A 13,963-nucleotide genomic window follows, 5' to 3' on the forward strand; every position below is an offset into this window, starting at 1 on the left:
AAAGAACAGTAAACACCAAAGAAAGTAACCCAGATAAATCTTCAGCATAAATAAACCTCAGTTGGTAAGGAGCCAAACAGACTAATCAGCAAGTGACCTGCGTTAAATTAGGTCATACCCTCTCTCTTCTGTCATGAAAACAACTACTGTGAAAGACCTTTAATGTATTTAAAATCCCAGTGGATTTATTGACAGTACCTTTGTCTGGACCATGCCTGGTCTCTGGTCCCTCAAGTGCTCCAGGGTAGCAGCAATATCAATCTCTTTAGCACCTGCAACAAATCACAAATTGGGCTGAGTTCAGAGCACAAGATAATCCATGCTGCATCTGTCAATCTCTTGCTATCGGGTTCCCTTTGGGCTAACAGTCCAATTGAAAATTATTACATCCATCTCTCAGCAGACTTGGCAGGCAGCTGCAATTTTTGTCTTCATATAGAAAAATAAGAGGTTGGGGCACCTTTTGCTAACATTAATTCACGAGAAGCCAGAGAAAAACAAATTCTTAAAAGCATCTCTGCACCTGGAGCAGAATATATTTTGTAGCATGGCAATGCCACTTAGTGTCCCTCAGTCACTTCTAAGAGAATGCACTGAATTAGGGGCCTGAACCACACAAAGATTTGTGCTGTAAAAGCAAGATTTATGTGACCTTTGTCACCTGCAGCTGAGATCCAGAAAACCTGTCTGTGGTTTCCCTGTTCAGGACAGAGCACCTTGTTGTGTGGTCACTGTTTCACCTGGCTAATCTGTGGCATTTCCTTTAGGGTCTACTCTGGGTGTCTGGACACAGCAGCACCAGGACACATGAAATAGGCACAGACAACCTGACTGCTGTGGGACTGGCTCCTTGTCCCCATGCACATGGAGGTGTTTCCTTTTAACACATCAACTATGGAATCAAAGCAAGTCCTTCTGCCTCTCCCCTTTCTTATAATCCACAAAGACTAGAGAACTGATGGGGACAGGGAGATGCTAATTTCCTCCTCTATTTCCTCCAGTGAAAGATATTTCAAGACCACTCTTTTCATTTTCCCTAAGTGCCTGATCTGATGTTTTATGAAGGGATTGAGGGGAAATCAGGATTTTGGTCCTTCCTGTATGAGCTTCAAGAGTAGAAGCCTGAGCTGAAAAGTTCACCTGCAGAATTTGGCTTTGTTGTATCTGCTCCCTTCTGCATCTTGCAAGAACATCTCATGATGTCCCAGCACCAGGCAGATGGGCAGAGGGTCATCTTAACCCAAGTGTAACCCCATCTCTGCTCCACTACTGCCCTGGTTGGCTGTTCATTCTCCTAGGGCTGATGAAGGTCCAGAGTCACAGGAGCTTAGAAGGATGTTGACCTCGGGTCTCTCCTTTTGTACATTTGCTTTCATCATTGGGGGGTTTATCAAGTGCAGGGATTGTCTACAATTCTGGACAAGACTTGACAACCACTTCCCGTTGCCTGGTCCTGTGAATTTCCTGGGCCAGCCTGTGCCACTTTGGGACTTCCTTCTGGAGGCATTTAAATATCCCCAAATATCACAATGATCTCAGTGGCCAACTTGTGGACCATGTACCTAAAGCAGTGCTGCTGCAATATAACTTGTAGACATCTAGAATGTAGACTTGTTTAGTTCCCAGGACTGGATTTGGAGAATTGGACCCAACACTTACCACTCTTCCTACAACTCCTGTAATTTAAGGGATTGTCTGCCTGTAATTGAGTTCATATTAACATAACATCATGCATCTTCTCATTTACCCAACTCAACTTTATACCTCAGCATCATCTTTTAAAAAATTCAGAAAAGCAACAAATAGTGAATGGTTTCATCTGGTTTCCTTGACAAAAGATATGAAATTATATTTAAAAATAACATCAGCTCTACAAGAATAATTGTTTTGGAATATGTTCTTCAAATCAATGAAAATATGTTCTTCAGCTGTATCAGAAATTGATTCAGTAAATACAACAGTGACAACTTAGAAATGGTACCTGACTGATAGTTTTGCTAATTACCATGGGTTGGGGCATTGTATGGCTTTTGTTCCCCACCCCTCCCCAGGATTTACAGGGATGAACTTCAAAAAAAACCCAGAAGGTTTTACTTTAAAATTAAAACAAAAAACAAACCAACAATCTCCTTACAACACAGCAAGCAATACATACTTACGTATGCTGTGAAGTCTGATAACAGCGACAGTAATTATACCTTAAATCTGTTGCAGGTTTTGCAGTGGCAATCCATCTGGAAAGCATCAGTAAAGGTACCCTCTTTACAAACCCTAACATTGGTGTAACGCAGTAGCTCTCTTCAGTGTTTACTCTCACACATGCATGTGCAATTAGGTGGGATTTTCCTGTTCCACCACAGCTGTGGATGGAAGCAGAGCTATGTGAGTACTGCACATGCTTTACAGCCTCACTTGTAGCCTCATTTGACTACCAGGAAATAAAATGTTCCAGTAGCATCTTGGTCCAAAGTAAGAGGAATTCTCTTTCAGTAATTAAGACATGAGAAAAATTTAAGACACTGTGATCCATGGACAAGGTTAATCACAGTCCTGAGCTTCTAAGGTGTATGCTGCAAGGATGAACCCAGAGATCCTCCCACTGCAGCTGGCAGGCTCAAGTATCCATGACTGTGAACATATATGTCCCTCCACCAGTGAGGGACAGTCTTTATTTGAAAATACTCTAGCCTCAGGAAAAAAAGAGAAAAGGTTCTTTACAAGACCTAGTTACACTCTTTAATGGCTATACAGGCTTCTAAGTTCACCTTTGAAAGAGTTAAGTCCTCCATTTCTGTGATGCAGGTCTCAGGCATTTACTAGTGAACTGATATTTGCTTTATTATCATGATTAAGGGAATGACATGACTAATAGTAAGAGCAACACTTGATTAAAAAATCCTGATTTAGCAAAACACCAAAGCATATGCATGCACTGGAACATAAGAACAGTCCTAGTGGGCTGGTGTGCTTAATGGGAAGCTTGTCCTGAAGTGTTTTGCTGGTAAAGTCCCTAAACCATCAGTTTTTACTGACTAGTGTCCCCCAGCCCATGGACTGTGATCAGCAGGTGACCTAAAAGCATTTCTGATGTCCTCAGCCACAGGTAATTTTAAGGAAAAATAGAGCAAGTCAAGTGTCTTGTTGAGATGCCATCAGGTAAGAGGCAATCCAAAGCAGAGATATGGATTGATTTGCTACACCCTTTTTCCCACCTCTGAATGCCTTGGATACTAGGGTGAGGGGAAGTACATAAGTGCCTACAGAGACAGATCAATGAAACTTAGCACTGCAAAGACAAGACACTGCTTTGGAAGAAAAATATCTCAGAACAAGAAAATTCACAGGACAAGAGATGAAGTCAATGGCATAGGAAAAAACCAGCATGACTTGTGCTCTCTCTGTACATGAGTAAGCGTCTCTTCCTTCTCTGCATTTACACGTTCTGCATCTATTTCCTTATTGTGGCTAAACCAAGTGTGTTTAAATATACATTGCTAGTGCCCTATTAAATCTCATTTTGTGATGAGGGCTTTTTCTATTCAAGCTTAGGCTAGTCTGCTGCTGTATTATGTAAATGCAGCTCACTTCCACTGGCGTGTGCAATAGTCTTTAGAAAGTTTTCTGGTGACAGAGACAGACAAAGAGATTTTCAAGGCACAAAGGGAGGTGTGAACCCAACCTGCTTTCTCACAGGTGAGAGGAGCTCAGTGTTTAAGTGCAGTGTGAACTTTCAACTCTCTTTGGAACTATTTTGCTGAAATCTGACACAAATTCAACACTTTCGTTGCCACGCTGAGGCTTTCTCTTTAACCTTGGAGTACGACAGTATGGCATAACATTCTGTAGTACCCAGTAATGCTTTATTTATGCTTTTAAGCCATTTCAGGTGACAAAAAATACAGCATATGCTACATGACATTGGGAGAGAGGGATATTGCATCTAAGGACATTAGGGTCAAGTCATGCTCTTGCTGAGATGGCCGCAAAATATCCACACACTGCTAAGGCCTTTTCAACATTGCTTATCTGGAAAGCCCACATACAAACTGGATTTGGTGCAGTGGTTTGGAGCAAAAGCTGGAAGAGCTTGATCCACTGATTCCAAGGATATCCAATTATTGGAAGTGTTTTGCTCAGGCTACTAACTGTTATGTCCAGTAATAGATGCAGATGCCAATTTATTGTCATACAACAAATAATCTAGAGGAAGGGTTAAAAATACTAGTCTGGAGATCACTGACATTTGGAAGAGAACACAAAATATATCAAAAAGGCAGTATTTTCTATCTTCCCACCAATACATATCTGTCTGCTACTGGTTTCAGAAGCTAAAGAGAGGGATAAAAGAAGAAGCATTTAAACAATAAAGAACTGCCTTTTCACCTTTTGACTGTATTTTACTCTGCAGGGAATAAATTTGAGTTGCGTTAGTGACAGGCTTTTTCACAATGGATTTCATTGCTTGTTTTAAATGAACATACGAATATAACTTAGTGTGAGACTGAGCTAATATTGTACCAGCAGCATTGTGACAAATGACTGTGCAATGTGCTATTTTTTTAAAACAGAACATGCATTTGCAGTAATTCACTGTGAGCCAGATACTGCCAGCCTTCCCCTGCCCCTAGCAGCTCAGTGAGCTGGCCGAGTAAATACCTCTGAAATCACTTCCACACCAGTGCAAGCCAGATTTTAACTTCAGTAATTAACTATCATCTTCCTAAAGCCTTGAAGCATTCACAGTGAGTGCACAACAACCCACATCAGGAACATTAACTGGATAAACTAAAAGAAAACAAGAGAAGATGCAAGCTGAATGATATTTTGCCCCCAAGGAGAGAAGCAGTTTCTGAAGTTTAGGGTCATATCCTTTGCAACCCTCTCTCTCCCTGCAGGCATGAATGCAGGATGCAGGCTGGCACTCAACAGCTGGTGCTCCTGATTAGCAGATCTCAAGGGGTTAAAGTGTTTGCCCTCAGACAGTGGCATAAGTGGGGTATCCAGCATGTCACAAAAACATGGGTAAATTCCCCTTTTCTCCTGCAATAAATAATGACCCAGCCTAATTCTGCTGCAATAGGCTCCATGAGGTGACCAGCAGCTCAAAATATTTAAAATCACTGTGAATTACCTAATGTTAGCTTTATGACTATAATAATAAAAGCTTCCCTCTCTTCTCATTCCCCTAGACAGGGAACCTATTTTGTTAAGCACAAGACCCACAAGAAATGCTCCATGGAGGATGATCCCTTCCACGTTGTAGCAGTACTGCTGTCACTGTGATGGCACAGGAATATGACAATGTTTGTCAAGAGGGGTAACATCTTTAAATGTATCAGCTGGGAAGAAAAAAGGCTTTTTTCTTCATGAGGGCGTATCATTAAAAAAGTTTTTTCAGGTTCAGCAAACTACAGAGTTTGTGCATCTGAAAATGTGCTGGGTTGGGGATTTTTCAGTTATAAGAACAATCAGCATTTGTTATATAAATGCATGAGAAGTTTTAGCTTAATTAAGGTAATCTTTGAGATATTTATGTAATAGGCTTGAACATACACTGAAAGCAAAGTCAAAAGTTCTATTTTATTCAGTACTAATGAAAAGTGCAGCGTAGATTCTGTGAGACTGATAGAATTTTATATTAAAGCTCTGTCTTAAAAGGAATATTTTAGATTCTAGATGCTCTGAATTTTCTGTGTATTTATAAAAATAAAATGATGCTTAAATACTTCATCAAAGCAGTTATTTGTGGGGGGTTTCTTTTTAAATAACCCAAACTGAGGAGTTTTCTTTGTGAATGTTTCACAAATACATTTCGCTCATAAATATTAAATTAAAAAGGATTTTTCTAGTTGGGAACAACTTTCAGATCTACCAGCATATATCCTCAAAAAGACATGATTATAACTCTTCAGAATGGCTATAAATGTGTTACTGTGAGTCCTAAAGGATGGCTTGGTCATTAGGGGGCTATGTTTAGATAGATTTTAGCTCTCTTCCAGACTGAGACTTTGACTTTCTGCACCACTTGGACCAGATCGTTAAATTCACCCTGTGTTTCACACCATCATTTATAAAATGAACCATTTTTTCCCTACCTAATGAGTTGTTATGAAAGCAAGTCCATTAATGATTATAAGGTACTTGGACACTAGAGAGGTGAAGACCTAGATAGATCCTCTTAGTTTTTCTTCCAATACCCTTTGCACCTTTCTCAGCCCTCTTTCTGTTCTCCTTGATCATAAAGTGATCGCAATACTGAATATATGAGGAAGGAGTCACACTGAGCAGTTGTAAAGGGGGGGTTATTAGCACCTTTACAATTTCTCCTTAAGGAAATGATGATGATCTCTGTGGGAATAAGCATTTATCCCAACAGAAAAAAATTGAGTATTAAGGGGGATACAGAAATGACCTGTCAAATGCCTTTCTTTTTGCAGCAGAATGCATTCAGCTTCATTCTAGTCAGATACTACCTGCCTAATGCATCTTTTTATATTTATTATATTGCATAGATTTTGAATTAGGCCTTGAAGGGCAAAGGGACTTGTTAGCTCAGATTAAAAACTGGCTTGTTAAAATCTTGAAGGAAGAGTCCCTAATACAGTTCTTTACGCTGCTGTTGCTAGAAGCTGAAAAAGATCCAATTAATATTTGCAGGATGCTGCTGATCAGCAGCCTTTAGCCTCGGATCATGCACGGCTCAGTATTCCCAGGCAGTCAGTCGGGAGTGCTGGGGAAGATTCACTTGTAATATTGTGAAACAGCAAAAATACACTTGAGAAAGAAAATAAGGGGAAACAATACAGTGCCAGTGAGGACACTGAGCTGTCTCATCACAGTGTGTCTGTGTTTAGGAAGAATACAAGTGTTTGTCATGTTTGGGTGATGACTGTGTGACTCATGTCTACAAGTGATGCGTCATGGGCAAAGAAGACTCGCGCAGTGGCTTTATGCTGCCTTTCTTCCCTCCCCATGTGAAGACTGACAAAGAGGCTTTCTTGGGTTCAGTACTGGATTTTCTGGCCTTTTTCTGCATTCAGCTTTGCCACAGCAAGGAGACAGACAGCAAACTATGGAGACCAAAGGACAGACAGTAAATAGATTCAGGTCTGTCAGGAGCCTAATACACAAACATAATCATCTATACTTTTGCCTGCCATAGAGACAGAAGTGGGCTCTCTGGGGGGTTAGGAGGGTAAATCAGCACTCATGGGCTACTACACTGTCACAGCCATGCTGTTTCCAATGTCTAATGTAGCTGGACATAGCGCAGATTTGCTGTAGATTTGCAAATCTTCTAAAGCCCTACATGCCTCCAGCTTCCCACTGACAGCTTCTAACGGAAGGCTCATGTAGCTGCCCCAGCAAGTGTTTGCCCCATTGAGTACTTAATGTTGCAGTAAAACATTTAATCACACCATATGAGGGGCAAACTCAATCTGATTAAAGAGAAAAGGGTCATAACTAGGGGGAGTGTAACACCACTTCTTCACTGACCATTAGTTTTAATGGCAAACCGGTAATATTTACTAACTAGCTTAGTCTCAAAGGCCCAACCTCATCTCATCTACTCCAGCCATCCTTGAAGTTCAAATTGGAGCTAGTCATCTCCTCTCCCAACAGTTAAGAGAGAGAGGGTAAGCTCTGATGGGCAATTCATTTGCCTGAGAATTATCCTCCAGAGGTTTGTGTCGTTCTCCTTGATGACTGAGGAGACCTAGACAATTAGGTTAGGTGAGATGCTTAACACTAGATGTTTTATATGCCTAAAGTTAGCTGGAATGAACCTGAGCTGAGAAGAGCTGAGTTTCTGCTCTTCACTTTTGGGCTCACAAATGCTAGAATCTGCTAAATCTTATGGTGTTTGAGATCTGTGTTTTGTGTAGCCTTCCCTATTTCCCTCACCTCCACATCTGGTGATTTTGAGGGAAAGGACAAAAGAAGGGCAACATGGAACCACAATGAAAAGATAAACCAGTATAGTGCAGTGATGGCTATGGGGGTGAAAAATGTGTCATATGAAAAAACACTGTTTGTATAGTGCTCTGCTGCAAAGAAACAAGAATATTTTCTTCCTTCAACTTGCATTGTCTAAGTGCCCACTAAATAAAAAATACTTATTAATTATTAGAGATAAAAAAGGGAGCTGACCACCAGCTAGAAACAACATAAATAAAAGCAAATTTCATTTGTAGTTGTCCAGGTATCTGCTGCTGTAGCTGCTGGAGTTCTGCTCTTGGCCAGGAGGATCATTTGATGCTTTTCATGGAAAAAGAAAAGTGTCAGCAAAACCCTAGTGAGGGATACACTTTTAAAGATAACAAAAAAGATTAATGTATTCAGGCTGGCATTTTCATTATAAGCTTATTCACTCTTTGAGATGAACAAAATCTGTGTGCATGTGAGTGTGTAGTTAGGGATGGACCCAGCCTACACCTGAGTCAGTGAACTGTCTGTAATTTCAGACAAAATATGTAAGTCCTTCTGTGCACCTAACAACAACACAAATTAAAATTTCATTAGCTTTATTAAAAAGAAAACCAAACAAAAACAACTTCAACAAAAGTACCCAATGAGCAAAGCGAGCATGTAAGCAGAGAAGGCAGTGCTCAAAGTAATAAAAGTGAAGTAATTAAAATTATTGCGACAGTTATACACACACAGAGTATACATTACATATATGCGTTACATAATGTGTTATTGTTTACACATTTTATGTTAATACTTGAAGACTGCATGTAAGAAATGTACAAATGTGATATGGCTTTGTCAGTACACAGTCCAAAGGAAAGTGACACTGAAGATGGAAGACCTAGGCACAGTCTAATATTTCAAAAAATGCTGCAGGAAAATAATGCTTCTAAGCTTTACACTGATTTTCACAGCCTTGCAGGGATAGAAATTCACTGCTGACATGTCAGTTTTTAAGTTAATATCCTTTGTCAATGCAGAAAAAACATGCAGAAACCACTCACTGTAACTGAATGCAAATAGATGCTAATTTGAGGACCAATCCTTCCTCACTTCCACTGTGTGTGAATTGTCACATTGCATCCTATAGACTACAGGAATTGTTTCTGTTTTACAATTAGATTTCCTCCACCCTCACCAGAAGTTAAAAGTAAAATGAATACGCCTAAATTACTATAGAAAAATTGCTAAAGAAATGGAAGTTAATGAGTTTTATTCCATATGGGGTAAAATAGCTCATAATCACCTACTGTCACTCTAGAAAATACCAGTGCACACATCTAAATTCAACTTACACATGCAGACACACACACACACAAAGCACATACGTAGCAAGAATTGTGAATGTGCTGTTACTTCCTACTAATAGGTGTTCCCCAGGATCAGCTCCCATAGAGTTTTACACAATTTGCTTCTTTTAGTATCTCTTACAGAAACTCTTGATAAATTACCTGAAAGGCAGTTGATCCCCATGTGCTGAATCAAACACGAACAAAGATAAGATGCCTATAGCAAAAATGACATTTCTGAAAACATGCCTTAGTTGGCCTTAAAAAGAATCTTGAAGTCCCCTTTGGAAAATATGCATTTTCTTTCCAGGAGACACAGAAGTAGCTCGCCTACATGAATCTATTAAATTGTAAGAACTACGTTTTACATTACTTTCATTGTATGTTGCACGTAGGTGGTAATGCTCTCACAAGACAGTACATGGAGTGACCTGAATAAAAGATGCAACTGTTATGGCTTCATTCTTTAGCAGAGTTTATCCTTAAAAGTGACTAAACTGGTCCAGCCATAGAAATTGTGGAATAAATACACTTTAGCTACCAAACTGTACACTTTACAGCCAGAAGACTAGCACTGGTCATTTGTACACTTCTTTGCTGCATGAGATTAGCTATCGAAAAAGAAATGGTTTTACACTGTATACAAACTTCCTTTTCCAAACATGTGCCCAGCTGCCTTCAAACCAGTAGCACAGTACTTCTATGACCCAGCTTTTTCACTTTTCCATATCCTAACCTACCCATTGTGTGAAAAAACGCCGCCCCAATTCCTTATCTGCTTGTCTCCTCCTTAGTTTCAGTCAATGACCTCTTGTTTTCAAATTAGTCACTATCTCAAGCTGCTTACTGACATCAATACATTTCTTTCAGGGTCTTCCAGCACTCTGTGGGGACTCCCCTTCGTGCTCCCTCTCCCAAGGAACAGCCCATGTCTGATCAATCTTTCTTCACAATTCATTTGCCCCAAACCCTGGATAATTGGGATTGCTTTCTACCATACTTACCCAATTATTTTTCAATAAAATCCTCAGGATAGCAAATAACTCAAGGAATATGCTCTTTTAGGGTAATCCCTGACCACTAAATTATATAAAAAAGAAAATAGCTAAGGAAATTGTATCAATAACGTTTGCTTTTTGCTTGAAATCTTTATATGCCATAGAGGAAACCATCTAAAAATGCAGACCATACAACATACAGTGAGAAACATCAACCAAGAACACCTTCCTTGTGGTCACTAATTCAGAACTGAAGCTTGTAGAACATGCTACATTTTTATCTTCCTTTTATAAACTATTAATCAATGACTCCACACAGGCAATAACATGTGAAAAGCTTTAAATCATCCTACATCCAAATGTGTTTTTCAAAGGAAATAAACACCGGTTTTAAACAGCTTTTTCTAAATAGTGAGAGTTCGCTGAGCATCTCAGGCTGGACCGTGAAAAACTATCCTAAACATTCCCTATACACTTCTGCATGTAGCTGGGGGCCCAGCTCTCATTGTGATTAATTATCTGCTGGGAAAGGCTGCAAGAACGAGCACTATTTGCCTAATTGTGTTTCCAGGGTAACTCATTACATAAAAGTTACAATACATAAATGCAGCTAATTTGAAAAACCAGCCTTATAACATATGATATGTTTACATGAACACAAGGAATTTCCTTTGGAAATTGAAACAGTAGCATTTCAGATTTACATGGTTGGCATTACTGAGGCAGTCTTGTGGATAGCACAATAGTACACAAAGCCAATCCCAGTTTTTTGGCTCTGCATTTTTTCTCCTAGAGATAATAATCTGTCTCACCCAAATCTCAAAGACCAGCTATGTGATTTATTCAAACTTAAGACCCTGAAAACAATCATTTTTTAAGTCCTGAAGTTTTCTGCTGCAATTTTTTTCTCCAGAATACCACTTATTTCTAATCCCACTTTTTGACCCTCTTACCATTACCTTAAAAAAAAAGAAAAAAAAAGAAAAAAAAAAGAAGAAATATCCCATTTACACTATATGTTCTCTCAATTTCTGTATCAAATGTAGTATGCTAAATTTATTTTCACAGGAGAAGCTGGATCCTGGGCTGAGGAAATATTCCCTCATTCACCAAAAGCATGTCAGAAATAGTCAGCTCTAGACTTGTATCAGCACAACTGAACAATAGAATTTTCTCAGACTTTGCATTAGGACTCAAAAATAAGCAGATTGAATCCATTTTAACAGGAGTATGGGCAAGCATTTCCTTTCATAAAATCCTTTCAGAGAGGAGCTAACCCCACAAGTTCATTATGATTGTTAAATCCACACAGCAGATAAGCAAAACCTCAGCAAGGGTTCAGATTAGCCCAAATCATTTGATCGCGATGAGTCAGAAGGCGAATTAAGGAATCTTTTGTTTTGCCTTAAAATGTCACGGTATAAACTGCATCTGCTCAGGAGCTGACTCACAAGACCCTCAGACAATAGGGTAGCAGGGGCAAGGAAAGGACTTGGGGAGATAACCTCCACAGCCAGCCCAGGCCAGAGTGTGTGTGCTCATCAATTATAATCCAAGCTTTTGAATGCAAGAGAATAAACTGTTGGTTTGGCTTTGCTAAATCAGATCTTTTTTGCTGGGTTTTAGAATTTGGAAATCAATACTTTAAAAGGATTTTAAAATTCATATTCGCCTTCCCTTTGACTCCTCTCGTTTCAGCTAGTTCAAACACAAGAAAATGGATGGTCAGCAAACCCTAAGCAGCTGCTGGCTGGACTAATATCTGAAAATCAAACTATTATCTACACTATCCAAGCCTCTCAGTTCAGAAAAATGAAAGTGGGAAGACTCGTAATCTCTTTTTTTTTTCTTTTCTGTTTTTTTTCTGAAACACTCAATAAAAATGTCTTGCAATATATCACACTTTTAGTCACTACAATAAGCCTGCGGGAAAGACATGAAATGAGAAAATTCTCAACTTTTCTCTAGATCACACAAAAAGAAAAAAAAAATTGATCAGCTCAGCATTACTGTGAGTTTGGGGTGAGGAAGGAATATCAAGTAGACTAAATCTAAATCAGCTTATCTTCCCTAGTAACAAAGGATACAACTTGTAAATACATCAAGAACGCTGAAATTCTCAGCAGAAACCAGCATCAGAAAAACAGTCCCTATCAAAAATCCAGCAAGCATTGTTATCTACAAAAACAATCCATTATCATTTTTTGTATTTATTTAAATCATGAAAAGGCACATGGGCTGAACTAAATCACGTCTCAGCTTCTAACTCAAAACTAAAGCTTGGCCTAAGCTGTCATGGAAATGAGAGGTCACCTGGTAAAATTGTCTTAAAACTGTAGCACCCATGTACAAATTGTTATGATAGTGAAATTGTTATCATTGTTAAAATATATTATATTGTCTTTAAATATGTTACTGTAAAGCCAGATTCAACACTATTTAGTTTTTCTTATTGCTTTGATGGGTATAGAAGCAGGGTCTCTGCATATCACAGAATCAGAGAACACCAGGTTGGAATGGGAGCTCAAAGATCAACTCATCCAAACTTTCTAGGCAACAGCATATAAATATAGGAAGAAAAGAAATTATAGTAATCAACTACACAATAAAAAGCCACATTAATTATTGGAACAACGAAATAAAAGGATACACTTTGCATTGAAAACTTCCTGCTGACATGACACAGGAATGATAGCACTGGATAGACACTGCTGCTCTCTGACTGCTCCAGTCTCTAAGATTATTTAACGTGGCTGTTTGCAGTAAGTGCACAGATGCAGCCATTGCATTTACTGCACCGAGAACAGTGAAATTCTTTAAGAACCCACCCCAACAGGAAATCCATCCCAGTGCTGCTGTGAGTTCCTGCATGTCCTTTCACCAGCTCAATTCACCCCCATGTACCCCATGGGAGCATTTCTGCTCCCAGTACCAACTTTTACTGTCCTCCAAGTGCCCTGAGACAAGATGCTTTGCTTCTTTAAATTTTCATTCCTTAAAACTCCATTCCTCAGAGGGGTTGGGGCCGTCAAACTGATGTGGCAGACATCAAGCACAAAATCCTCCCCAACTCGATTTCTTTTCCCCTGCTTTAGGCTTTAGGAACAGGTCCCTTGTTGGTGGTTTTCAGCATCTAAAATAATATGAGGGTTGGCAACAGCAGGGTAGTAGGAGATATGAATTTATAACGTGTTTAATAGACTAAGTGTTAGCACTAATTCAATGAGCAGTAGAAGAAATTGTAAATGACAAAGGCATTTACAGTTAACTGTCCAAGAGAATGCAGGCAAGTAAATCATTACATGAAAAAGGAGCTCCTTTGCCCAACCTACCCTATTAAAGACCCCACTAAAGAGCCAAGGCATTTATTGATTGCTTTCTACTTTCCCACTGCTGAAACTAAGTACTCCTCTATTTACTTTGAGTTAAAAATGCATTATTGTCTACTTTCTAATAAACCAGACCACAGAACAAGAAACACAAATTATTCTAAGTTTATTCTTAAAAGTCCATGGTGGGTTTTTTTTTCGGTTGTGTTTTTTTGGTGGGTTTTTTTTTTTTTTTTGAAAGACTGAAGGCCTTAATCCTTAAAAGCCTTTTTGAAAGAAGGGTTCCTCGATGCTGGCCCTGCAGCTGGGCCCAGATTGAAAGTGCACTTACATTTTTATGTTCAGCGCTGAAGGACTCTGAAGTTAGCCCTCGCAC

At 39.3% G+C, this 13,963-nt stretch overlaps 1 protein-coding gene across 3 annotated transcripts in view; it reads right to left on the reverse strand.

The window, feature by feature from the left end:
* The window catches only part of PTPRN2 (protein tyrosine phosphatase receptor type N2), a 634,777-nt gene that overhangs the window by 9,199 nt on the left and 611,615 nt on the right, over nucleotides 1–13,963 (reverse strand). For all 3 annotated transcript variants that reach the window (XM_085050284.1, XM_085050285.1, XM_085050286.1), the window contains one exon: nucleotides 199–272. In XM_085050284.1, coding sequence (XP_084906410.1) covers nucleotides 199–272 — 74 coding nt within the window. The remainder of the gene's footprint in view (nucleotides 1–198; nucleotides 273–13,963) is intronic.

Source organism: Lichenostomus cassidix, chromosome 2 (assembly GCF_008360975.1).
Source record: "Lichenostomus cassidix isolate B80296 chromosome 2, HeHo_3.0, whole genome shotgun sequence".
NCBI classification, from domain to species: domain Eukaryota; kingdom Metazoa; phylum Chordata; class Aves; order Passeriformes; family Meliphagidae; genus Lichenostomus; species Lichenostomus cassidix.